The sequence below is a fragment of the Myotis yumanensis genome, unplaced genomic scaffold (assembly GCF_028538775.1).
Source record: "Myotis yumanensis isolate MYYU_CA2020_CCGP unplaced genomic scaffold, mMyoYum1.0.hap1 SCAF_1, whole genome shotgun sequence".
In the NCBI taxonomy this organism is placed as follows: Eukaryota; Metazoa; Chordata; class Mammalia; order Chiroptera; family Vespertilionidae; genus Myotis; species Myotis yumanensis.
The window spans coordinates 206,165,055-206,192,023 of record NW_027223752.1 but is presented as its reverse complement, the minus strand read 5'-3'; the positions used below and the strand labels follow the sequence as shown (position 1 = coordinate 206,192,023).

The window sequence follows — 26,969 nt, the reverse complement described above, 5'->3', positions numbered from 1 at the left end:
AAAAATATCCTCAGGTGAAGATTAACAACAACAAAAAGAATCTAAGTAGATGGAAAGATATCTCATATTTATGGATCAGAAAACTTAATATTGTTAAGATGGCAATACTCTCCAAATTGATCTACAGATTCATTGCAATCCCTATCAAAACCTGTGTTTTCTGTAGAAATTGACAAGTGGGTCCTAAAATTCACATGGAAACGCAAGGGACCTAAAATACCTGAAACAGTCTCGAAGGGCTCACACTTCCTGAGTTGAAAACTGGCTACGAAGCTACAGTAATTTAAATAATGTGATATAAGTTGCCCAGCCAGTGTGGCTCAGTGGTTGAGCATAGACTATGAACCAGGGGTCACAGTTCGATTTCCGGTCAGGGAACATGCCCAGGCTGCGGACCCAATAGGGAGCATGCAGGAGGCAGCCGATCAATGATTTTCTCATTATAGATGTTTCTATCTCTCTCTTCCTCTCCCTTCCTCTCTGAAACCAATAAAAATGTATTGAAATAGTGTGGTACTGACTATATAAATCAGTGGGTTTTAATTGAGAGTCCAGAAATAAATCTTTACACTTGTGGTCAGGTGATTTTCAATAAGCGTGCCAGGACAAGTCAGTGGATAAAGAATAGTCTTTTCAACAAATGGTGCTGGGACAACTGAATAGCCACATACAAGAGAATAAAGTTGGACTCTTTTCTTATACCATTCACAAAAATGAACTCAAAATGGATGATAGATCTAAATGAAGATCTAAAATTGTAATAGTCTTAGGAGAAAACCAAGGAGTAAATCCATGACCTTGGATTAGTCAGTGATTTTTTTAGTACCAAAAAGCACAAGTGATAAAAGAAAAATTGGTAAATTTGACTTCACCAAACATAGAATTTTGTGGCCTGGCTGGTGTGGCTCAGTGGATTGAATGCTTCCCATGGACCAAGAGGTCCTGGGCTTGATTCCCTGTAAAGGCACGTGCCCAAGTTGTGGGCTTGATCCCCAGTAGGGAGCATGCAGGAGGCAGCAATTGATGTGTCTTTCTCATCAATATTTCTCTCTCCCTCTCTCGCTCTCCCTTCCTCTCTATTTAAAAATCAATAAAAACATTTTTTAAAAGAAAAATAAATAAAAAATATCATCAAGAAAGTGAAAAAAATCCTCAGGATGGAAGAAAACATTTGCATACCACTTATCTGATAAGACTATATTCAGAATAAGTAAAGCACTCTTATAACTTAATATAAAGATCCCCAAAACAGAGCAGTTTAAAAAATGGGCAAAGGATTTGAATAGACATTTCTCCAAAGATATAAAAATGTCCATTAACATATGAAAACACACTTGGCCAACATCGTTAGCCAGCAAAGAAATGCATATCAAAGCCACAATGAGGTATCACTTCATACCCATTAGGAAGGCTATAATATAAAAGAGAGATAATAACAAGTGCTGGTGAGGAAGTGGAGAAAGTGGAACCCTCATACATTGCAGATGGTAATGTAAAATGGTACAGCCGCCTTGGAAAACAGGTTGACAGTTCCTCAAAATGTTAAACTAGATATAAACCCAAAAGAAATGAAAGCAATGTCCACACGAAAACTTGCACACAAATGCTCACAGCAGAATTATTCATAATAGCCATAAAGTTGAAACAGTCCAAATATCCATCAAAAGATGAATGGATGAATAAAATGCGGTGCATATTCATACAATGGAGTATTATTTGGAAATAAAAAAGAGTGAAATACTGATCCATGTCATGACGTGAATAAACTTTTAATATATTATGCTAGTTGAAAGATGCCAGTTACAAAAGACTACCTGTTGTATGATTCCATTTATACAAAAGACCAAATAGGCTTACCGGTAGAACAGAAGGATTAGTGGTTGCCAGACATGGGGTAGGATGAGGGTGACTGTTCATGGGTATAGGGTTTCTTTTGGGAGTGATAAAAATCTTTTAAACTTAAATGGCGTTGATGGTTGCACAATTCTTTGAATGTACTAAAAATCATTGAAATGTACTTTTATAAAAGGCTGATATGGTATGTGAATTATATCTCAGCAGAGTTGTTTTTAAAAAGGGGAATGAACATGGCATTAAAAAGGTCAGGTCTAGCTGAGGCGATAAGTTCATGTTGGCAGGAGAGAGTAGGGGCCTATTTCCTTCCCTAAAACCCTAAAATAGGAGGTTGATACTTGGAATGGAACAAAGAGGGCTCATGTGGAAATAGGACATCACTGTCGAGTAGAGCAGGCTGGCTTGGAAGGCAAACAGCTTTCCCATGTGTTGAGGGTGTTGAGCCCCTGCTTTGGAATGGGATGAGGAGGCGATACTTGATGGAAGAGAAGAGATGGGGAAAGTGATATGCAGGTCATGTTTGAAACTGCCAACTTATACTGTGTGCCTATGGTTTCACCCCATGCACTCCACACCCCTCCCCAAAGTTAATATAAATCCTGCTCTCTACTTATATGATGACCTTATTCAGTGGACACACACACACACACCCCCCACCCCCCACACACACACACAGACAGACATCAATGTTAAAGGTTTGAGGTAATTTTTAGTTCTGATCTAATAACTTCACTTTACAAATGGGGAAACTGAGGCTGAAAGAGATGACAGTGCTGTTGTAACCGGACATTCAGTGGGTCCGTGCTGCCTGTCACTACTCAAGCCAATTGACTCTCAATTAAAATCCACTGATTTATAAGCAGAGACAGGGTTGAATCATTATGAGCGTTTATTCCAATATTGCTGGCAGTATGGGGGAGCAGCAGGTCGTCCACAGAAAGCTGCTCTGCCCCCACCATAAGCCGGCTGCTTATATTGGTATTACATGGGAAAGTAGGCAAAAGGGCAAATGGGCAGTCCACAGGCATGCACAAAGGGCTGGGGTTACATGGGGAAATAGCCAAGGGTAGGCCAAATGGGCAGTTAACAGGTGAGCAGAGGGTTGGGGGTCTTCAAAGGGCTTGGTGATATGCAAAGCCTGGGGTCTTCAAAGGGCTGGCGATTCCGGTTTCTGGCTCTGGTTCTGCAACAAGGTTGTTGGTCTTTCCATGATAATAGGAAGCTCCAAATGGGGAGAAAGGGCTGCATTTCCAGGTGAGCTCCCAGGTCCCGAGTGCGGCTGCCAGCCAGGTGGGAATGTGCCTTCTTTAATCAGAATAAGACAGTCACCGTTAACAGAGCATGATTAATATTTCTTACAATTCTAGCTCATTCCCTAACATTCTATTTCTGCCCCTATCGGTGTTAATGGTAGAGGTGTGACTAGAATCTGTCAGCTGATTTTGCACATAGTTCTAGTAATGCTTTTGTATGGAACAACTCAATCCCCCATTCTTATATCCTGCTCCAGTTAATTGCTCTCCATCCTTCTTTTTTTTTTTTTTTTTTTTTTGTACAAATGTGCGTTCCTTAGTAGAGCCAGCTTTCTCTGTCCTCCTCAGCCTAGATAAAGCCTGAGGTCACTGTTCTCATAGCTTCTTTTCCCTTTCCCTAAGGACGGGCCTGTAAAACTTGCCTTTCACTGTACTTCTCGCCTCCAGAACGGTGCCTGGCACACAGCAGGTATTGATGAATGCTGCCCTTTTTACCACTGGATCCTTCCCATTGGACAAGTCAATGTTCATCCGATTTATCCTTCAGTTTCCCACGTGGTAAAGAGTATCACTGTCCCTCTGACCAGCCGGAGAAGGAAAATTACACAGCTGGTGTGATGAGACAACATGTCCCCAATGAACTCCCGTGAAGCTCAGGCTCCCTGGTTAGTGGTGCCACAGGTCACTTGGCCTTGTGCTTTTCAGAAGATGAAGTCGGGAAAGACTGATTTTACTTGGTCATTTATCCTCTGCCCATAGGAACCTAGCATGTGGTGAAATTGAACAGGGATTAGAGAAGAGGTGCAAAAACCCTTAAATGAATAAAAATTAGGGACTAAGCAGGGGAATTAATGAAGCTGAGTTGATTAAGTCTAGGGCAGTGGTCGGCAAACCGCGGCTCGTGAGCCACATGCGGCTCTTTGGCCCCTTGAGTGTGGCTCTTCCACAAAATACCGACTTCTGCGCATGGGCCACGAAGTTTCTTTCTTTTTTTTTTTTTTAAATATATTTTATTGATTTTTTACACAGAGGAAGGGAGAGAGACAGAGAGCTAGAAACATCGATGAGAGAGAAACATCTATCAGCTGCCTCCTGCACATCTCCTACTGGGGATGTGCCCGCAACCAAGGCACATGCCCCTGACCGGAATCGAACCTGGGACCCTTCAGTCCGCAGGCCGACGCTCTATCCACTGAGCCAAACCGGTTTCAGCAAGGGCCACGGAGTTTCAATCACACTGTACGTGGTATTTTGTGAAAGAGCCACACCCAAGGGGCCAAAGAGCCGCATGTGGCTCGCGAGCCTCGGTTTGCCGGCCACGGGTCTAGGGGGAAAGAGGGCTGATGAATCGGTTACAGCAGATATTGGAGATACAGTGTGTGGGAGAGAGCAGCAGATCAGGAGCCAGGGTCCTCTTGTGAATGTGGGGCTTTCCCTTCTGAGCTGTGTGCCCTCAACTAAGCCAGCTCCTTCATCGGTGACATGGATATGCTCTCTCCCAGGATGATATTTTTATTATTTTTAAAAATGCATGTGACATCTTACTGTCTGCTCCGAAATAGCATTTTACAAATGCAGGGTAATATTATTACAGAGAAAAAGAGGAAGTTGATAACTAGTTTCCTGTTTCCAGAGCATAGAGTCTATGGCGAACCTATGAGACGCGTGTCAGAGGTGACATGTGAACTCATTTTTTTGGTTGATTTTTCTTTGTTAAATGGCATTTAAGTATATAAAATAAATATCAAAAATATAAGTCTTTGTTTTACTGTGGTTGCAGATATCAAAAAATTTCTATATGTGACACGGCACCAGAGTTAAGTTAGGGTTTTTCAAAATGCTGGCACACCGAGCTCAAAAGGTTCGCCGTCACTGGCATAGACCAAGACTCAGTTGATTTAGCTGATGGCTCAAGATGTTTATGAGAAGGTCTTTCTCCAGCTGGGGCAAATGGGGAGTGGAATAGTCAGGGTGAAGCCCCGGAGTCCCTCGAGAGCCTTAGAGGCAGGTGAGGTGATGGCTTGTCCTGTGGCTGGAGTAGGTGAACCTTCAACTTCCAGTTCTAAGTGTCTGTGTTCTAAGATTCTAAACTTCTCTCCTCTTCCTTGAATGTTTAATGATGCATCCTGTTTCTGTTGTAATTATGATGTATTCGGGTATACTATAGCCTTCTGGGTTCCTTATAAATTCATGGAATACTCAAGTTGGGGATGAGCCTCAAAGATGCTACACAAAATGTAATCTGACTCCAGTCTCTTTCAGCACTTCCAGTTTGTTTGATGAGGACAGTTAATTGCTCTTTAGCATTTCATTTGAATGAGACTCACGGATCTGTTTAGGAAGAAAACTGCTGATCAATTGCAATTGCCCCTGTTGCCATGGAAACAGGCTGAAGTGGGACTATAATTATATTTCTTTATTCCTGAAGTGAATCCCTAATCATTGCCATGGTAATTACCCAATATCTATGGCCCCAAATTACATGATGCTTCTCCAAAAAAGACAAAGGATAAAGGAAGAGGTGGGGGGGTGGGGGGGGTTGGCCTGAGACACGCGGTAAGGTGGCAGCTGCAGAAAGCTTCTTTTCTGGGTGGGGAGAATTCCCCTCCATAGGCGCCAGGTTAGACGATGTCGGTGGGTCTTAGAATGCGCCCAAAGCCTGCAGTAGTGGCCGGAAGGCTGTGTCGGAAACAGAAAACACAGCTACTGGTACCTTCAACAGTAGTGCCCTACACTACCTGCTGTATCTGAAAGTCTGGAGAACTGTCCAAGTTCCAAGGTTCCTTAATGAAGCAGCCCAGCAGCAGCAGCAGGATCCAGTCTGATTGCTTTTTTTCTTATCCTCGGGGAGCAGGCTCCTCGGGGAACAGGCTCTCCCCAGGTTCGCCCCTTGTAGCCCAGGATGGCCTATATTCCAGATGACAAACACCAGTGAAAGGGGACCATCCCTATCTTGTGTCATGGTTTGCGAATGAGGAGGACTTTCCTAGAAACACCTCCCCAATTTTCCACTGTTCCTTTCACACAGACCCTGCTGCAGACGGTACTTCTAGATCACAGGGCTTGAAGTGGAGGTGGCTCTTCTTGGCTCCGCCCTGCTCTCCTGAGCACTAAGTGACAGTGACTGAGGAGTGGAGGAATAGCATGACTACAGGGCTAACTTTGTTTTGCTTTGCTTCTCACCTTCTCTCTCCTGTGACTTTCTAGTGCCCTGAGCTCTAGGCCACAGGCCATCAAGCACCCTGTCTGATCTCTGTCTTGTCTGCTGATAGGCATGGACATGGGACACTGGGCCTGGGCTCGGGCATCCCAGTAGCATGGAGTATGGCATCCTTTGCTCTCAGGCAGCATCACTTGCCACCAGGGAAGAAAGGCAACCGCTTCAAAGAGAATCAAAACATGGGAGAACTGTACAAATAGTTGTCCATCCAATTGGGCTAGATTGGAAAGAATCAAGGCACAGATCCCAACGCACAGTGTGGCGACTGGTGGCTATTTTTAGTAACTGAGCTGTGACCATTTGGTTCCTCTTCTCAGCAGCACCCAAATTTCCTTTCCGGGAATCAAGCTTGCCTCGCTCCACCTACCTCTGATAGGACATAGTACCAGCTTCCTATGACAGAAGCCAAAGGGCCACTTCCTCCCCACTGCAGCCTGGCCTGAGCACATGACCTAGCCTGGCCAATCAGTCTCTTTCCCGGGCTTTGACTTGACAGGTGGGTCGGGGCGATTGTTGTGGATCCTACTGCCTAGACTGCTAGAGTTCTCTTCCAAGAGCCCTTTTCCAAGCCTCATCGCTAGCTTCCATTGTTCTTTGAGCCCCATCGTTCTTCCAGTAAATACTCTTTTGGTTGAGTGAGACATAGTTTCTGTTGCTTGCGACTCAGAGCTGTAGCTGACCCAGAATGGAACCAGGAAAACTTGGTGAGAGGGAGGTTTGAAATAGGAGGTGGGAAGCAAAGCCTGGAGCGGTTTCCTGGTTTGGGTTGAAAAGAAGGCTCAGAAGAAACCTTTTAAGAAGAGATGCTGAACATCCTCCTGAATTGCCCATCCCTTGGCTTCACAATGGCCTCCTATATAGGCCTGCCCTACCTGAAATATACTCATGATCTCAAAATAGTCCCGTCCTCCTATCAACATGTTTGCATCAAGCTTTGCATCCCCTCAGTGACCTTTCCATGGGAAACCGTCTGATAAACTAACTACCGTACAATATTAATTGTGCCGGGCCAGCTCAGCCAAGGGTTTGATGAGCCTGACGGGGGGGGGGGGGGGGGGGGGGGCGGGGGGGGGCGGCGAAGGATTAAAGAAAAGACAAAGAGAATAAGCTGGATCTGGGTGTATCTCCTGTGCCTGGCTGAGGCCACAGAGAGGGGATCCAGACAGCAAGCTGAGCCTTTATTTTATAGCCAGAGGTAAACAAGGTAGTGGTCACCATAGTTACAATGTTCTTGTGAGTTTTCACTTGTTTTGGCAGCACTTGCTGCACCTCCCACAGCCCATTAGCTTCCCAGATAAGATCTAGGGAGCCTCATAAGGTCAAGCCTAATTATGCTAAGAGGGCTGTGCTCTCTATGCTGGGACTTGTTTTGTGGCTTTACCAACAGGTCAGTCCGAGGCTTAACCCTATAGCCGCTCCCTGCAATTAATCATTTACTCATCACAAATTTTATTGTATAAAGGATTTTGGGAGAAAGATCATACATGTGATCCCTGCCCTCATGCAGCTCCTAGTGTGGTGGAGATACGATGATGCCATTATTATTAGAGTCACATCTGCGTAGCATTTTACAATATGCAGAGCACTTTTGTTTTCCCTCTCATTTAAGGCATGATTATAGTAACCATAACATGAAACAGCAAGAAATGCAGGCATGGGGCTCTGGGGGACAGAAGAGATCCCTTTCTTCCAGGGAAGCAGAAAAGGTTGTGTGGAGTTGATACACTTGAGCTGGACCTTGAAGGGTGGGTAGGACCTGAACTGAGAGACTGGCCTTGGGCTGTCCCTGGAGAGGAAGAACCTGTGCACTGATAGAGCCCAGAGAGGACATTGGGGAACTGAGTGGTGGGGGTTGAAGTAGGGTGACATTTGATAATAATGGGTAACACGTAAGCTTTTACACTGTTCTAAGTGCTTTACAAACCAGAATTCCTTTAAATCCTAAAAAATCGATGCGGGAGGACCTCCTGTCATCCCCCTTTACAGATAAGGAAACTGGCTGCCCGGAGTAGGTTAGAGCCCCACTATGAAGAGCCTGAACGGGTAAGCCACCATGGCAGCCTCATCTGGTAGGGTTTGGGCAACAGGGAACCAATGGAGGTTTCTGAGCTGGCAAGTTAACTGCTTTAAGATGAACTCATGTTTCGAGAGCAGAATTGGAGAGGACCTCAGTTGAAGATCGTCTATAGATGTCAATCATGTTACAGTCGGCTCAGGGTAAAGCCAAGGCAACAGGACCAATGTTACACTCCCTGGCCCTTCAGTTGCCCTCTGAGATTCCTCCGCTTTTCCCTGCGGTTTCTCACATCTCCCACTGTATGAGCCACCACTGCCTGCCTGGCTCAGGAGGGAGAGCATCATGCCAGCAGCTTGGGCTAGGAAAACAAAAGTTCTTCACGCTACACTTGCAGTGTTTTTGTAAGTCTTAAATGCTTTCAACATAGAAAATAATAATGAAAATAAAAGCTTAAAAAGTATGAACTTTATGTTGCGTTTGGCACAGTGGTCAGCAAACTCATTAGTCAACAGAGCCAAATATCAACAGTGCAACGATTGAAATTTCTTTTGAGAGCCAAATTTTTAAACTTAAACTATATAGGTAGGTACATTGTTATTAACTTAATTAAGGTACTCCTAAGCTGGCCTTTGCTAAAAACGTCCTCAATCTGAGAGGTCGACCTCAGCGAACGTACCCCCACTTCTTCTCACGCCTCTTCTTCAAAATAGACTCGCCCAGGCCAAAAACCGACTTCTACGCATGGGCTACGAAGTTTCAATCGCACTGTACGTGCGTGTTCGCACGTGGTATTTTGTGGAAGAGCCACACTCGGGGCCAAAGAGCCGCATGTGGCTCGAGAGCCGCGGTTTGCCGACCACTGGTTTGGCATCATCATTAGCATAATAAAGTCTGTGCGTTAGAGCAGAGTGGGATAACCCATCCTGGCCTCAGCGGGGTTTCCTGAGATCACTCACAACTTTTAGGCCCTTCAAACAACCTTGTGTTTTGCTCTATGTGCTGCCAAAGTGTGCCCATGAGTACTGTATTATTGATTTTTAAGACGCTTTCTTATAGCTTCTAGGTAGAATTATGACAGTTCTGCAATCTCTGGGGAAGTAAAAGAGGAGGAGGTGGAGGAGGGGAGAAACAGCAGCGTCTCTTTTCTCCTGTCCTTCCAAAGCCATATTGACTTAGGTGCAAGGGCTTCGATGTACCAAGACGTAGGACCCCCTAAGCCACTCCAAGTCGTCTTAGTGCTAATACAACACCTTCTCTTAGATGTAGAAGCCTCTGTTCTCCAGTCAGTAGGTCCTGTTCCTGGTGTTTAAACCTCCTGTGGCGGAGGGGTGGAGATGGAACCCAGGGGCTGCTGCTCTGAGAATCAGACACCCAGATCAGCTTTTCAAGTACTAGTTCTGCATTTCAGAATTTCCCAGGATTTTAGGCAGACATGAAGGATTCTCTTCCTCTTCTTTTTCTCTTCTCATTTTCCTCCACCTCCTGACACCTCTCTTCTTTTCTTCTTTCTCTTCCTCCTCAATCTCCTCCTCCTCCTTCTCCTCCTCCTCCTCCTTTTTCTTCTTTTTTCCTATAGTCTCTACTAATCTTTATAAATAGTGACTGTTTAATGTGGGTAGAGGATATGGAAGTGATATCAAACCTTTGGTGTGAAATGAGGACTTATGGAACACCTACCTACTCTTTCAGCCATGTCTACACATAGTTATGCGTCATAATGCTTCATTCATACATTTTTTAAAATCTTGATTAAAACATCAGTGTTCACAGCAGCATTGTTCACAATAGCCAAAAGGTAGAAACAACTCAAATGTACATGCATAAACAAAATGTGATATGTGTGTGTGTGTGTGTGTGTGTGTGTGTATAATCTCCCAGAATTATTCAGCCTTAGAAAGGAATGAAATTCTGACACATGCTACAACATGGATGAACCCTGAGGCTATTATGCTAAGTGAAACAGACACAAAAGCACAAATATTATATGATTCCACTTATATGAGGTACATGGGAGAGTCTAATTTCATAGAGATAGAAAGGAGAATAATGGTTATCAGGGGCTGGAGGAAGGGAGAATGAAGAGTTATTGTTGAATGAGTATGGGCGTTTCAGTTTAGGATGACGGATGGTCGTGATAGTTGAATAACAATATGAATGTACTTAATGGTACTAAACTATACCCTTAAAAATAATTAAAATGGCAGGAAGGCTGGGGAGGGTTGGGGGGGGGGGCGGCGGGGGGCGGTAAGAGATCAACCAAAGGACTTGTGTGCATGCATATAAGCATAACCAATGGACACAAGACACTGGGGGTAGGGGAGTCCGGGGGGAAGGTCAAGGGGGAAAAAAAAAGGAGACATATGTACTCCTCTTTGTAATATTTTAAGCAATAAAACAAAATTTAAAAAAATAATTAAAATGGTAAATTTTATGTTCTATATATTGTATTTTACCACAGTAAAAAAGTCTCGGTCAGTATTAGTAAATATGAAAAAAATTCATGGATGCTGGCATCCTATTTGGTATTAACAGATTTGGTGTTTAAGCAATAAAATCGGTTTACCTTATTTTGTATAAGATTTGCAGTTGTGGGTGAACTGGGACTCTCTTAACATTACTTGTCATGGTCCAGCAGCTGTTGTTCACATAGCATCTTTGCTCCCAAAGACATCCAGACATCTATGAACACTGTGTTCAAATAGAAGACCCTGTCAGCTGCGAGTGAGGAGCCTGAGTTCTGTTTCAGCTCTGTCTTGATCAAGTCTCTCTCTTGGCCTTTCCGGACCTCATCTTTGTTACATAGCCAGGAGGCTCACATCCAGGTCTTTTGTTTCTTAGCCTCATATGCTTTATCACCATGCTGCCTGTGGTTTGGCAAATTAGATTTGGTGCTCAGTCTGCCCAACTAGGTCTACCCTTGGTTGGGACCCTGCCCACTGCATTTGACACTTGGTCCCTGATACAACCTCCAGTGCGCCCCTTTCCGGGGAGGGGATGAAGGAGGGGAGGGGCATTCTGTCACCCTGGGGGACATGGAAGAGTGCCTGCCTTGCTTCCTGAAGGGTGGGTATGCGATTCTGCCTGCCCTGTGAACAGCCTGGATGTGGATTCCCCAGAAATAAGTTTGTTTCCCAGATCAAGGAAGAGCAGTTGGCTTTTGCTGCTTCCCGTTCCTACAGGTCGCCCTGCCTCTACTTCCCTGTCAGGTAGAAGTCCGGACTTCTTGAAGCCCAAGCCTTCACCTGAAGTGTTTATTGTTGGCCACCTGCCTCCTGTAAGCTGATCAGTGCAGGAGGCCCATCAGGATTGCCCCGATCCACATTCTCTCCATCTCTGAATTTCTAGGCAGTTTCGAGAGAGATTCTTTATTCCTGTAGACCCTATCAGCAATTCTAGTCCTTGGTTTAGATCAGCGGTTCTCAACCTGTGGGTCGCGACCCCTTTGGGGGTCGAACGACCCTTTCACAGGGGTTGCCTAAGGCCATCGGAAAACACATATATAATTACATATTGTTTTTGTGATTAATCACTATGCTTTAATTATGTTCAATTTGTAACAATGAAAATACATCCTGCATATCAGATATTTACATTATGATTCATAACAGTAGCAAAGTTACAGTTATGAAGTAGCAACAAAAATAATTTTATGGTTGGGGGTCACCACCACATGAGGAACTGTATTAAAGGGTTGAGGCATTAGGCATTGGTTTAGATGTATAGAGCTGTCTTCTAATTTTATTGTAATCTGAAAGAAAGAAATGCGTGTCTCTTACTTCTTCTAGATCTGAATGTTCCTTAAAAAGTGCTGGTTGGCAGGACCTGCTGGGGTAGAACCGATAGTGATGGCTCCTCAGGGGAAGGCCCCTCCAGTTAAGGTTTCGGCAGTGCCTTCTGCCGGGGCCTCGACAAATAAAGAGCTGCCTGCATTCTCCGTGAGCGGCCCTGGAACGCTGCTGTGTTGGAGGCATGCTCCCTTATTCCTGTGGGACCCTTCCGTCTGCCCAGCTCCTTGGCTGACCCATAGCAGAAAAGGACACAGAGCTGGGCGAGACAGGGATGTGGGTGGAGTCCCCGCATCAGGAGGAACAGGACACTAGTTGCCCAAAGAAATTTTATCATCCTAATAAAACGAAGCACATGATTTGCATTCCAGGTCCTTCAACTATTCTATGGGAGCCCGGGCGTTTTCCCATGACAGTATTTTTATCCCTGATGGGGGAGCAGAAAGTGAGCAGACAGTTCAAGCAATGTCACAGGACAACATCCTGGGCAAAGTCAAAACTCTTCAGGTAAGACAGCTTGAGTCTGGAAGGTTAGAGCCGCAGGAGGGCCTGGCTGTGGAGGGAATGGGGAGATGCCCAGCTTAGCCCTGAGTGATGGATGGGGAGGTCGAGTGGGAGCTCCTGGGGAGAATTTTCGCCTTTTTTTTTTTGTAACTGGAGTCAGTTCTCTAAGCCTTCTGTCCCCTGTGAGAGGTACATTGTCACCATTGTACCCACCTTCATAACGCCCCCTCTCCTGTTCTCTCAAACTGTTCCCTCCGTGTTGAGTGGGCATTACGAGGACAGGTACCCAAGAGAAGCTGCATGACTCGGATGGGAGGAGTCATTAACCGTGAAGTGTTGGCCATAGTCCCCAAGTTCAGGGCTGACTGTCTGTGGATGGTTTGCACAGCAAGTGTTCACTCTCCAAGCCTCCCTGCTTGGAGCATGAATGCTGAGCCTCTTACTCTGTTGTGCGCATAAATCTGGCTCCCCCGAGCCACCTGGCCTCAGAGGAATACCGGGAAGCTCTTAGGGCACCCCACCCCACCCCTGTTCAGCTGCAGAGCTGGGCAGTTTTCCTACATAAAATTAACTCAGGTGGTAACTCCTTAATCATGGAAGTATAGTTGACCCTTTAACAGTGAGGGTTTGAACAGCGTGGGTCCACTTATGCGCAGATTTTTTTTTCAATAAATACTGTAAATGTATTTCTCTTATGATTTTCTTAATAATATCTCTTTTCTCTAGATTCCTTTATTGTAAGAATACAGTATATAATACATAAAACATACAAATGTGTGTTAACAATCAGTTTATGTGACTGGTAAGGCTTCTGGTCAAGAGTAGGCTATAAGTAGTTACGTTTTGGGAAAGTCAGAAGTTATGTGTGGATGTTCAGTTGCATGGGGGTTGGCGCCCCTAACCCCTGCATTGTTCAAGGGTCAACTGCATAATAAAATAATTCTTCACCAAAAGTGATTCAGCTCTTGGGGACTCCGGGAAAAGCAAGGGAGTGAAGACACCTGGGATCTGACTGTGTAGGTTTGCCTGATTGCTTGGAAGAATTCACTCACCTGACAGAAGTGCCTAAGCAGGCACTTCTCTGAGACAGGGTGCCTGGAGGCGATCCACATCATGAACAGGGGACTCTGGTGTGCTGGTTTCCCTCTGTCTGTAAGTCTGCGTGAGCGAGGGAGTGAGTGAGCAAGAAAAGGGGGCGGGGGGGGGGGGGGGGACAGCTGACTTGAGTAGCTGCTGACAAGATGAAGCATTGTACTCAAATTTTCTGTTTTCTTGAAATGTTCTTGCTTCTACTGAACATTAGCTACCTATTTTGTGATCAGAGTTTGGTCACATATTCCCCACACACTCTCAGCCGAATGCAGCATATGGCAAGCAGGGAAAGAGCCCACACCCTGGCACCACGCCCAACGTACCCAGGTCCTTATTCCTACTGCCCAAGGCCATCGTCCTGCCCCAGAGCTAACCTGGGCACTGCCTTCAGGTTCCGCCACTTCCTAACCAGGCTACCTTCTTGGCTCTCGCTGGCCGTGCTCTCTGAACCCCTGGCTTATCATATCTGCTCTCTAAGAGGAGTGACTTACAGATTCCAGTCCACGAAACAGCTGTGTTTTATGAGTTCTTTAAACTTAGATAGTAGTTCACTTAGTACATCACAGCACATGCCACCGCCACGCCAAGTGGACTTGGAGTTGTAAATGGTATGGGATTCTACAGTATTGAAAATGTAGAAACTCAGTGCAATGTGCGACTGCCTATTCATCCTGTTAGGCACAATTTTAAAGAATCTGATCTCACAATTAATAAAATGTAAAACAACCAACTTCCCTGAAGCTACAATTCTTTTAATTAACACAGGAAGAGAAAATGTAAGTAAAGTAAAATAACTATATAATTCGCGTGCTGTCTTTTGCTGATAGCTACTCATAGGAGGTTTTCCTAATTTTGCTTCTGTTGTATGGAATCATGAGCTTCCTTACAGCTCTATAGTTATATTTTTAAAAAAAAATAAAATAAAGGGCTTTGCTCTTCGAGGAGGGAAATGGGGACCATTGTCATAGGAAATGTAATTTTTGGAGTGACATAAGATGTAACTGTATCACCCCCAAAAGACTGTGCTTTATTTTTCAGTCGACTAAGCAGTATGTTCCTGGTAAGTCGTAGAAATAGTAGTTAACTGTATTAAGTTGCATGAATGCTTTGCATTTTTTCATGACAATGTTATGCTGGCATTGATGCTTAGTAAGCAGCATAAAAGACCGCCCTTCCTAGGCTCCAGCATGGAATGAGGGTGTTTAGTTATGTCAGAGGCATGTATGTTTTTTTTTTTTAATGTCTGAAATTGTCTTTGTGTATCTGCGTGTGTTTATTTTAAAGAGAGAGAGACGAGTAATGGATAAACCTATTTGACAGTAAATGTCTTGGCAAGCTCATTAGCCTCCATTATTAAGACATTCCTTTGAAATTAGATTTTTCCTGGAATGCCATTTAAAACAAAAGAAAACACATTTTTCTCTGGCTTAAGAAACTTCCCAGCCCTTGGGAACCCCCAGAACAGTGCCTGTAAATGAATGCATTTGGAAAGGTTGCCCTCTAGTGGCCACATGTCGTCATCTCAGCTAAAACTGTCCTGTGTTGCACCGGGGCCAGTTAGTATCTCTACTGAGTACGGAACGACTGAATACAGCATACACCAGCCTACACGTTTCTGAATAGAGTAAATGGGCCACCAGCACAAACGTCTGTGGTGAACGATTGAGTCACTGTTCATCTGGTGGAGCACGGAGTGGCTTTGTCAGCTCCGCCCTTCCTTGCATTTGGACTACAATGGCCTTGTTTCCTTCCTGCCGCTGCCAGAGCACAGATCAGAGAGGTACCTGCATATCTTAGATCAGACCTGGCTGTGAAGTATCTACCAACTAATGATAAACCTCCGGAACACAACAGTCGCAGCCTGCAGACAGTTTGTAGAATTATACCACCCCTTTGTCAGAAATGCTTGGGCCCATTAGTCCACAAGCTATTTAGCTCGGGAGGGAAAACCTCCATCCTCAGTAGCTACTGTCTCCTGCTGAGCTGGATTTCACGTAAAAATGCCAAAGTGTCATACGTGTGAGGATTTTGACACCTATCGAGGACGCAAGGAATAAAACACCTGCTCTTAGCCACTTCTTCATGGAGCAGGCTTTAAATCCGTATGCTTTCTCTTTTTTTTTTGTTTTTTTTTTGGGGGGGGGGTTGTTTTTTTAGCTTGTTTTAACTGTGGGAGTATCCATAGTTCGCTCAAGAAGACAGCAACTTCATTTTTCCTCCACTTTATTCTTGCAGACATGGTCTGAAGAATGAGAAATCTGGGGGACTCTAAACACTGGCAGTGTGCGAGCTGCAGGATATGACATGCTTGGAATTCCCACACCATGAGAAGAGCCTCATCAATATGGATGTGCATTCCTATAGCATCATTCTCCAGCATTCCATATGACAACAAAGTGGCCCAGTTTGAGTGAATAAAATATAGTCCCTTTTTGCTCACATTCCAGGCTCAACAGTAACAGCATTCATAGCCACAGCAGCATGGACTCACAGGATAGGCACAGCTTCCCCCTCTCCCCTCTGGCTATGATCGCAGGGTGTATAAGGATCCATGGGTATTGGGAGGCCGGGGGGTGGGAAGGTGAAGGGGGGTGGTAGTAGTTTCTTCCCCTGTAACGTAAGGGCAGGCTCGCCTTAGCAGTCCGTTTTTCAGTGATTGCTTATATCAGTTTCTCTGTAACAATGCCTGAATAGTGGGCAGAAATAGTCACCAAAAAAAAAAAAAAAGCCACACTTATCCCTTTATTCAATTCACACCACACCTAAGATTGCCAAGTAGGTTTTAGCAGTCCCGTTTTCATTGTCAACAAGTCGCAGGGTGTGGTGACAGCCCCGTCTCCGTCCAGTCAGCTGAAGGAAGCATTTGGAGCAGGACCTCAGAGAAGGGAGAGTGTGCAGGTGCAGGAGCCTTGACCTCGAGAGCCTGAGGATCAGCCACCATGGCCTTGGACCCCAAGTCCTGCCTGGCCGTAGGTCTTATTTCTGACAGCTGCAGGGAGTGTCTGTGAAGAGACAGCCCTTGGTCTGGGCAGAGAGGTTTGCCCTGTGCCTAAACGGTGGCCATCATTTCTTTGATGACCTGAGTCCTCCCCTCCTCCTAGGCCCCCTAGCCACCAGCCCGTACTCATTTTCTCTGGAGGGAATTTGAATCAGCTGCTTTACGGAGATGCACATTGTCATTCACAAAGGCAACAGCATGTGTTTCTTCTGGCAGGATGAACATGTCGGTGACATATCAACCCTTTGATATCTGCATCCCCCCGCCCCCCGACACACACACACACCCCAGCCTCAGCTGGTACCAGCAGCCAGGTGTGCAGCTCTTCCTAGGCCCTCGTCACTCCTCCTCTCCATGCATTTCCTCGGACCCTGCACCCTCCTCTCTGTTGGCCTCTTTTCTCTAACCTCCCATTTCATTTCTTAACACTTGGAGTGGGGGAAACGAGTTAAGTCGGCTCGCGTGAATTGCGCGTACTCCGCGGGAGCCGTCTTAACTCGGTTCCTATAGATTTGCGGTGGAGTGCGGGAAACGTGTAAACTCGGGCCGATTGTAACTGCGTATTACCAAATATTTGTTTGTTTGCCGTTCACAAAGATACCTACCTGCGTATGCGAACCGTTTCATACCCATTGGGGTAATAGGTATCATAAAAATCCCTGATTTTGCGCGGGAAACCTAAATAATTGCCCGCGCCATCTTATATTTTGGCGGGAAATTCACCCCACACCGGAGTGTTAACACTGCTCTGTCCCTTTCCCAGCTTTGTCCCGTGGTCCTTATTTCTCGGTCCTGTTCTTACTCAGTTTTGGTTTGGTTTGATTTCCATTTTCTCTTTCCTTTCCCATTGGTAGCCATGGTAGCCATCCCATCTCTGGGAGACTGTGATTCCATTTTGCCATGTTCTTTTTTGTCCCCTAAGGATCAGGTGGACCAACACCAGTATTCTAAAAGGGGCGCCAAGGCAGTAAAATATCGGCACATTCCTTCCTTTTTGTGATGGTGGCAGAAATCCCTACAAAATGGCACTAGAGTGTTAGGCCAGGCTCTCCCTGCGAGCTGGTTACAGAATTATTCTTTCCATTGTGAATAGAAGAAGTCCCCTCATGTACTCCTCCAGGAGCCCGAGTGGACGGCAGAGCCTGACAACTGGAGGTGTGTGTCTCAGGGTTTAGAACCGTTTTCAGTCTTGGCCAACACTCCTAGAGGAGGGATGGCGGGTACACCCAAGGCTGGGCCAGGACTCCCGCACACAGGAACCATTCCCTCCTCTTCTGCCCAGTTCCCAGCCCTTTCCCACCAGGCAGCAGAGTGAGACGGCCGTGACTGTTAACACCGTGTCTCTTTGTCTGACTCCATCGGCTGTTCGAATGTGCCTGCGAATTGATCTGCTCAGAGTGGGTACTCGCTGCCGCTTCCTGCCAAACTTGTTTTTGGAAGACACCCTTTTCAGCCTTCTCCTCCCCGAAACCATTTCAGGCTGCTCAGGCTGTACTTCATTGGCTGGCCTCAGGCTTCGATATGTGCGCCTTCCCTGTGGGGTTGGGGAGCCAGGCTCAGGTCACACACATGTCCTGTCTTCCTGTGCGCCTGACTTGGCATGCTGGGATGCGGGGAGGGGTGCGGGGAAGGGGTGGGAGTCTTAGGCTCATCCCGTTCATGTCTCTGCAATCTCACCACACATCGTGCAAGGCTAAGGGGGAGCTGGGCAGCGGTGGGTGGGTTTGGTACCCCGAGTTCAGAGGGAGGAGGGGCATTCCCTTTGAGGGCTTCTCCGCCAGGAAACTTCAGTAAGGTATAAAAATGCTGCTTCGTGTTTTTATTCTTGCCCCTGTGAGAAGGAAGCACGATGTCAAGTTTATAAGAGCCAGTGGCGTGTAAAGAAAATAACACTGAAAGCGGTTTTTGAAGACCTAGATTCAAATTCCTTTGGGGCCACTCATTCTTCCCATAAGCTGGGGCCAGTCACCTCTCACCGCTGGACCGATGATTTGTTTGCAGAGTGAGGGGTTGGACTGTATGATTGCTAAGGTTCTTTGCAGCTCTGTGGGATTAAATATTAACCCAATTAAAGATAAAAATCAGATCACCTCCTCTTTCTCTCTTTTTTTGAGGCATAAGAGGACTATGAAACCCAAGTACGTAGATCTAGAGCAGCAGTTCTCAGCCAGAGGCGATTTTACCCCCCAGGGGACATGGGACAGCATCTGGAGACAATGTTGGTTGCCTCTGCTGGGGAAAGAGGGCTTGCCACTGGCATCTGGTGTCCAGAGGCCATGGGTGCTGCTAAACAGCCCATCATGCATGGGACAGCTCCCCACAGCAAAGAATTACCGGCCCAGAAGGTCAGGTGCCGAGGCTGAAACCCTGCTCTAGACGAAGGCCGTAAGTGGTCTGCACAGTACCCTCGATGCCGTGGTCTCCCAGACCGCCATGCTTACGGCCTTTTCTTCCTGAATGTCGTTCTTTTTCTCTGCCCCCGGCCCCTTAAATATGTTGCCCTTTCTTTAGCTATTGTTTTTATTTTTCTTCAGGGAATATATTTCCTTTTCTAATCTGGCTTTTCTCTAATTCCAAATACTTACTATTTTTCTTCCTGATTTGTACCCCCTGACTTCCCACCCCTTCTCCCTACCGGGTGAGCCACACCCACTGGAATGCAGCCCCTCCTCAGTGCTTTTCTCCTGCCAACTTCTCTGTCCCTTCCCCACGTGTTGTCTGCCGGCCCCTGGTTCACAGTGGGCAGCTACAGCGAGGGCAAAGCAGAGGTCCTGGAGGCAGGACAGGATTCTGTCCCTCCCAGGGCTTCAGCATTGACCGTGGAAAGAGGCGCTGGCCCTGGCAGTGGTGCCCACTGTGGCCAGAACATGGCGTTCAAGCCGGTGAGGGAGGTGGCCAAAGCAGAGCTATTCCGGGGGAATGTGTCCAAAGGGGGTTGACAGTTCCCTCGTTGCAGCCACTAGGGTCTGGATTTCCCCCAGGGGTTCCTGCATTTCATGGAACCATTTTCTATACAATTTTTGTACTTTTGACAGACCTTTCCTATAAATTGATTTTGAGGTCAATCAAACATTTTTTGTCCTAACACGTATCCCAACTTTTGGTCCGGAAACTGGGCTTTCTGCCCCCTGGAAAAGTGACATCTCCATGAAAGAGGGTGGCTGGGTGCAAAGAGCTCGTGGCTGGAAGGCGGGAGAGGAAAGGAACCGAGGCTGGAGACGCACTCGCTTATTGTAGGGCTGCCTCGCGGTCACTGGCACAGTGTTTGGAGAGCAGCCGTGTGCAGAACGTGCCTCAGGCCAACCAGACCCGCAGGGACCCTGGCTGCGGTTCCTGCGAGCTGCTTCACCGCCTCAGCACATCTTTCTTGTGTTTCTCTCCAGCGACAGTTGGGCAAGAACATCAAGTTTGGGCAGCCGCCGCCCAGTGCCACTCCCATGAAGAGGGCAGACAGCGGGGAGGCCGGCCTAGAAGGGGACCCGCTCCTGGCCAGTCCCACGGAACCTGTGACTCAGGACCTCATCCTCCCAGACGCCGAGAACAAAGTGAGGCTCCACGGGGCAAGGGCGTGACTGCTAATAACCCGGGAGGCCGTTGGGCAGTGGACAGGGGCAGCCAATGACCCTGGGGTCTGCAGGGCACGGGGAAGGGGGAGAGGCTTTTCTGTTGAGTGGCCCAGGGGGGAGGACTTCGTGGGCAGGTGCCTTCATCTGAAGCGGGACCATCCTGGGGCGGGGGGGGTGTGGGGGTGGGGAGAGCGGGGCCATGCCCTTTGCACGTGCTCTTCCCAGGGTCTTCCACGTGCTCCTTGAGACTCAGATCTGGGAAGCCAAGCTGTGCTGTCTCCTCCGCGCCTTTGCTGTGCGCCCTTAGCACTTCCTACACAGCAGGAGCACTTGTGTGTCTACATCCGCCCCTAACAGTTTTCTCTCCGTCTCTAAACATTGAGTTCCTCGAGGGAAAAACTGCATCTTACATATCTCTGTCTCCCCAGTAATCATTTGTTGGATTGGACTAATTTAAAGGGAAACAAGACAAGAAAGAAGTAGGTCAACAAGACAGCACATTGAGATCAGCTACCGAGTGTGGAATGTGCCACGGGCCCAGCACTACCCTCTCTGAATTTGTTGGGTTTTTTGTTGTTAATCCTATCTAAGGATATTTTTTCCATTGATTTTTTTTTAGAGTGGAAGGAAGGGGGAGAGACAGAGAGAGAGAGAAAGAGAAACATCAATGTGAGAGAGACACAAGGATTGGTTGCCTCCCACACACGCCTCAACCCGGCCGGGATCGAGCCTACAAGCAAGGTACATGCTCTTGACCAGAATGGAACCGTCAACCCTTCAGTCCTTGGGCTGACACTCTAACCACTGAGCCAGACCAGCTAGGGCTAAATTTGGTTTTTTGACACTGAAAAAACTAGGGTGAGCATATCCTGAAATGCGAGGCCTTCCAGCAGCAGAAGGGACACCCTCAGGCCTCTTTTGGAAGGAGGAGCTGGAGTGAGGAGTTCTCCAGACAAAGCTCCGAGTCTTCCTGCCTGGGAGCATCCTTGCACTCTGCCTCCAAGGTGCCCGGGTGATGCTGAGTGTTACTAAAATGGGCATCCCCCCCACCAAGCAGTCCTGCTTGTTGTCCTGCTTAGGCTAACATGGCCTACGGATAGGAAGAAAGATGAGCAACTTGCAGAGCAAAGTGCGGAAGGAAAGAAAAGGATGCCCCTGCCTGTTGCTCATCCCTGCCTGGGCCTGCCCTGATGGCTCCTGGCACTCACACCTGTAGGTGGTGGGTGACGCAGGGATGGGCCCATTCCTCCCCCTGTGGTCAGAGGTGCCCTCTGCAGCCTCCAGTGCAGCTGCCATCAACCTCTAGGCAGGGGTTTCCCAAAGACACGCAGGGCCTCACTGTCACTGACAACCTGAGACATGCACGGTGCTGGCGCCTGTGGGGAGGGAAGGTCATTTGTTCAGCCAGCTTTCTGTCCCAGCTGTGGTATCCAGAGGTGAACAAGATTAGACAGGGGGCTGCCCTGGTAGTTTATGTTGTAATGAGAGTCAGAGAACATACAAGTCAACAAAGATCAATATAATAATTTCAGCCCTAGTTGGTTCGGCTCAGCGGATAGAGCATCAGCCTACGGACCGAAGGGTCCTGGGTTCGATTCCGGTCAAGGGCATGTACGTCAGTTGCAGGCTCCTCCCCGGCCCAGAACCTGGTCAGGGTACGTGCAGGAGGCAACCAATCGATGTTTCTCTCACATTGATATTTCTCTCCGTCTTCCCCTCTCTCTTCCATTCTCTCTAAAAATCAATGGAAAAATATCCTCAGGTGAGGATTTAAAAAACACACAAATTTATCAATGAAATCGTTAAAATAAATGTATATTATATATATATATGTAATTTCAGATAAAGAAAAATGGAAATAAAACACGTGATGGGAAAGTGAGTGACTTGTGGAAAGATAAGGAGGTCAGCGCTGCCCAAAGCAAACCAGGAGGTGGGCGTGCTCTAGGCAGAGGGAGCAGCAAGGCCGAGGCCCAGAGAGGGGGCTGAGCTTGTCCTGAGGAGGAGGTCAGGGCGGCCGCTGGGCTCTGGGGGGCCATGGAGGGGAGCATGTGGTCCAGGGGCCGGATCCTGCAGACCACGGGAAATGGGTGAACTCTACTCTAAAATAGAAAGTCTCTGAGTAATTTGGAGCAGGGAAGTGACAGAATCTGATTTGTGTTTTCTAAAGATGCTTCTAAGTGTGGTGCAGAAAACAGACTGAGGTAGGGCAGGCTGGCAGGACCGCTCTGGAAGGGACAATAGACCCTTCTGTAAATATTGGCGATACCAGATAGAAGGTGTGGCGGGCCACCAGGAAGGTGCAGGTGCTGGACCTGAGGCTGTTCCACGGGCGGGAATCTCCAGCCATTTCCTTTTCCTTCCTTCTTTCCTGAGTTGTTCCTCCTCCGCTGGTCATTCACCTCGGCTCAGCCCTTTGGGTGTGGAATTGGTAGGGCCTCTTTCCTTCTCATAGAGAAGCGGGGGAGGCTTAGCAGGTGAAGGGGGTGGGAGGCAGCCAGCAAAGCCAAAGCTCTGAGGTCGGAGCCCTGCCTCCCAGGAACCGTGGCTGTAGGGCAGCCCCCGGAACCTCCCAGCTGAGGGAAACACCAGGGACTGAGGTTGGAGACAGCCCAGCTGGTATCGTGTTGGGCTCAGAGGAGGGGAGGGCACACTGTGGGCCTCAGGAGTCCTGTGGAGTCTGGACATTAGCAAAGTGCCCACCGTGACCCCTGCCAGCTCTTTGAAGGCAGCTGCGCCCTGTGTGGAGGAGGGGGCGGCCCTTCCAAGCACAGACGGTGTCTGGTTAGCTGCCCAAAGCTTCCTGTTCTGGCGTGTGACTCAGGCGCTCTCTTTACCGTTTCAGTCTAGTGACACGCCAAGTTCTCCAAGTCCTCCGAATCCGCCGGGAGCCAGAAGTGAGATGGAAGAGAAGGTAAGATGATTTGAACTTGCATAGTTAATTCCCACCCCCTTTCCTCCCCCCACAATCTTCTGCCTCATTTTCCCATTCATCAATGCTGCCTTCATCCATTCTTTCGACTGCAACCAGTGGTAGATACTGGAGCGTCTGTTTCCATGGCGATGCAGTTGCTGAAGCTGAATCCTGCTCTGAAAAACAGCCACCTGCCCAGCATGCCTGCGTTTGGATCCCTAGGTGTTGGTAGTCTGCCTAAATGTGTGATGTACTTTAAGACTCTGCTAAGTTGTTGAAAAAGGAAAAAAGTCTCCTATTTGGAGATGGTTTTTAACCTTTCTGGGTGCCATTGAAAGCTGGGCCTCCACCTGCAGGAGTCCAGGGAGCCCTGGGGAGCCTCCTCTGTAGAGGCCAGTCCACTCTCATGAGGACGGTTCACCCACGCAGGGTACGGGTGCCCTCCCGGGCCTGGCAGCACAGTGAGAAGAGTCTGTCCCGGGTTTTCTGAAGGAGACGGCCCAAGACAATGCCACCACCCAGACGGTGAAGAGGCCCAGCTGGCGTAACTAGAAACAAAACTTCGCATTTAAAGCTCAGCCTCTAGCCCTAGCCAGTTTGGCTCAGTGGATAGAGTGTCAACCTGTGGACCAAAGGATCCTGGGTTTGATTCTGGTCAAGGGCACGTACCCTGGTTGCAGGCTCCTCCCCAGCCCGGGCCCTGGTTGGGGCATGTGCAGGAGGCAACCAGTCGATGTGTTTCTCTCACATCGATGTTTCTCTCTGTCTTTCCCATTCTCTTCCACTCTCTCTAAAAGATCAATGGGAAAATATCCTCGGGTAAGGATTGACAAACAAAAAAACTAACAAAACAAAACAAAATCTCAGCCTCTAGTGCTAACCTATGTCTTCAGTCTGTCACATTTCATTTGAACTCCTTGCACTCATGTACCTATTAGGTTATGGAAATAAATGTTTAATTCATCTCTTTTATTTTTTAAAAAATATATTTTTATTGATTTCAGAGAGGAAGGGAGAGGGAGAGAGGAATAGAAACATCAATGAGAGAGAATCACTGATCGGCTGCCTCCTGCACGCCCCACCACTGGGGATCAAGCTCGCAACCAGGGCATGTGCCCTGACCAGAATCGAACCGTAACCTCCTGGTTTATAGGTAGATGCTCAACCACTCAGCCACGCCGGTTGGGCTAATTCATCTCTTTGCAGCAGTAGTTCAGGATATGATATGTATTATAAAGATAACTATAACTAAATAAGAGCTAGGGGACCCAAAGCTGGAACTATTTTTCCTTACGTCTGTGCTCTTTGTCATACGTTATTTACTGAGCATCCCTTTTGCTCGTGGAGCTAGCTTGGTGCCTCAGCTCTCATGTGTAAATATGGAAGGTGACTGCAAAAAGCAAAACCCTTGGCTAAACCTCACTGACGTTGCACTTACGAGCTGGGTCACAGTCAGGGGCATCGTGGCCTCCTCTTTTGCTCTGTGCCTGAGAGCTGCTGGCTCCAACAATGGCTGTGAGCGCCCTCTGCTGCATGTTCGGGTGGTGTGTGGTGTGGCCAGGAGCCCTTCCTTGGCTCCCTACTGTGGCCTCAGGGTTCAGGCTGAGCCACAGCCTCTGACTAAATCTGTACAGTTCATCCGTGGTACTTAAGTGATGGCGTCTGCATTACCGACTGCAAGCAAGCGGTGCCGCAACTCATCCTTTGAAGAATTGCCCTCTCCCTGGCGTGTTCCAAGTTTCTGCTCCTCCCTTTAGCTTCTCAGGGCCCTCAGTGCTCTGGGACTTTGGAGTGATGGTGCTAACACATGTTTGTGGGTTAGAAATGTCATGCCCTAGTCAGAGATGTTATTGTTCCTTCATTCCTTGATTAAATACTTATTGAGCCCTTGCCAAATGACATTTGCTACTTGGGCATAAAGTGGGCTTATACGAAGATGAAAAAGACACCCTCCCTGCTAAGGTGGAGAGGAGGTGTGTTCATACAGGGTCAGAGGTAGTAGGAACGCTCTTAGGGTAACAGTTCTTTGTCTAGAGATGAGCTTGTCCAGGGCTCAGCAAACTACTACTTATTTTAGACTCTGTGGCCAGAAGGTCCAACTACAAGACTCTCCGTTCCGTTCGGACAATGCCGATGGGTGTGGCTGTGTGTCAGCAAAAATTTACCAAAACAGGTTGCGGGCCGGATTCAGGTTTTGTCAACCCCTCATCTAATCCACATGTTATTCAGAGTAGGAAACTTAGTCCCTGGAAGGTTAAATAACCATTACAGGCTCATGCAAATAGCACTGGCAGAGCCAGTAGTTAACATTCTGTCTTGATTCCAAGAGCATTGCTCATTTCACGGTCCCAGTGAGCCCCCTCACTGGGCGGGGTGAGGCACAGGCACCAAAAAGTGCTTCCCTCCTCGGATTCCCTGCAGGTTGTTTTCTGATTCAGACTGATTATATATATATATATATATACTAGAGGCCCAGTGCACGAAATTTGTGCACTGGGGCTGGTAGGGTGTCCCTCAGCCCAGCCTGCACTCTCTCCAATCTGGGACCCCTCGAGGGATGTCTGACTGCCCATTTAGGCCCGATCCCACCAGGCAGCCGGACGTCCCTCTCACGATCCAGGACTGCTGACTCCCAACCACTCGCCTGCCTTCCTACCTGATTGCCCCTAATCACTTCTGCCTACCAGCCTGATCACTCCCTAACCACTCCCCTGCCAGCCTGATCGACGCCTAACTGCTCCCCTGCTGGCCCAATTGCCCCTAACTGCCCTCCCCTGCCAGCCTCGTTGCCCCCAACTGCCCTCCCCTGCAGGCCTGGTTGCCCCCAACTGCCCTCCCCTGCAGGCCTGGTTGCCCCCAACTGCCCTCTCCTGCAGGCCTGGTTGCCCCCAACTGCCCACCCCTTCAGGCCCGGTTGTCCCTAACTGCCCTCCCCTGTGGGCCTGGTCGCCCCTAACTGCCCTCCCCTGCAGGCCTAGTTGCCCCCAACTGCCCTCTCCTGCAGGCCTGGTTGCCCCCAACTGCCCTCCCCTGCAGGCCCGGTTGTCCCTAACTGCCCTCCCCTGTGGGCCCGGTCGCCCCTAACTGCCCTCCCCTGCTGTCCTGATCACCCACAACTGCCCTCCCCCGCCAGCCATCTTGTGTCCACATGGGGGCGGCCATTTGTGTTGGAGTGATGGTCGATTTGCATATTACCTCTTTATTAGATAGGATTTTCTAATATATTTTTTATTGATTTCAGAGAGGAAGAGAGAGGGAGAGAGAGATAGAAACATCAATGATGAGAGAGAATCATTGATCGGCTGCCTCCTGCACGCCCCTCACTGGGGATCAAACCCACAACCCGGGCATGTGCCCTTGACCGGAATTGAACCCGGGACTCTTCAGTCCACAGGCCGACTCTCTCTCCATTGGGCAAAACCAGCCAGGGCTGATTAAATATTTTAATCTCCACCACAGGCAGCTCCAGCTAAACCTTCTCGGCCAAAAAGGCACTTCTCTTCTGCTGGCACCATCGAAAGTGTCAACCTGGATGCCATCCCCTTGGCCATCGCTCGCTTGGACAACAGTGCCGCCAAGCACAAACTGTCCGTTAAGCCAAAAAACCAGAGGGTGTCAAAGAAGCACAGGCGACTTGGACTTGCCGGGGTATGTAGAGCCCATCCTAGCTGACCAGGCAGCTGCCCTTGCTTGCCGGGCACTAATTCTCTTCTAATACTGGACTATTGGTTTTCCTGCGAGTATTCACATTAAGAACAAGGAATTT

General features: G+C 47.9%; 1 protein-coding gene across 7 annotated transcripts in view; it reads left to right on the top strand.

Moving 5' to 3' along the window:
• The window catches only part of CRACD (capping protein inhibiting regulator of actin dynamics), a 228,773-nt gene that overhangs the window by 181,827 nt on the left and 19,977 nt on the right, over window positions 1-26,969 (top strand). For 5 of the 7 annotated variants that reach the window (XM_070396234.1, XM_070396241.1, XM_070396250.1 and 2 more), the window contains 4 exons: window positions 12,501-12,636; window positions 20,107-20,268; window positions 23,135-23,203; window positions 26,663-26,851. In XM_070396234.1, the coding sequence (XP_070252335.1) occupies window positions 12,517-12,636; window positions 20,107-20,268; window positions 23,135-23,203; window positions 26,663-26,851 (540 nt within the window). In that variant the 5' untranslated portion in view covers window positions 12,501-12,516. Of the gene's footprint in view, window positions 1-12,500; window positions 12,637-14,763; window positions 14,786-20,106; window positions 20,269-23,134; window positions 23,204-26,662; window positions 26,852-26,969 lie in introns of those variants that run through there. The other 2 variants (XM_070396268.1, XM_070396226.1) reach the window with 2 other exon arrangements.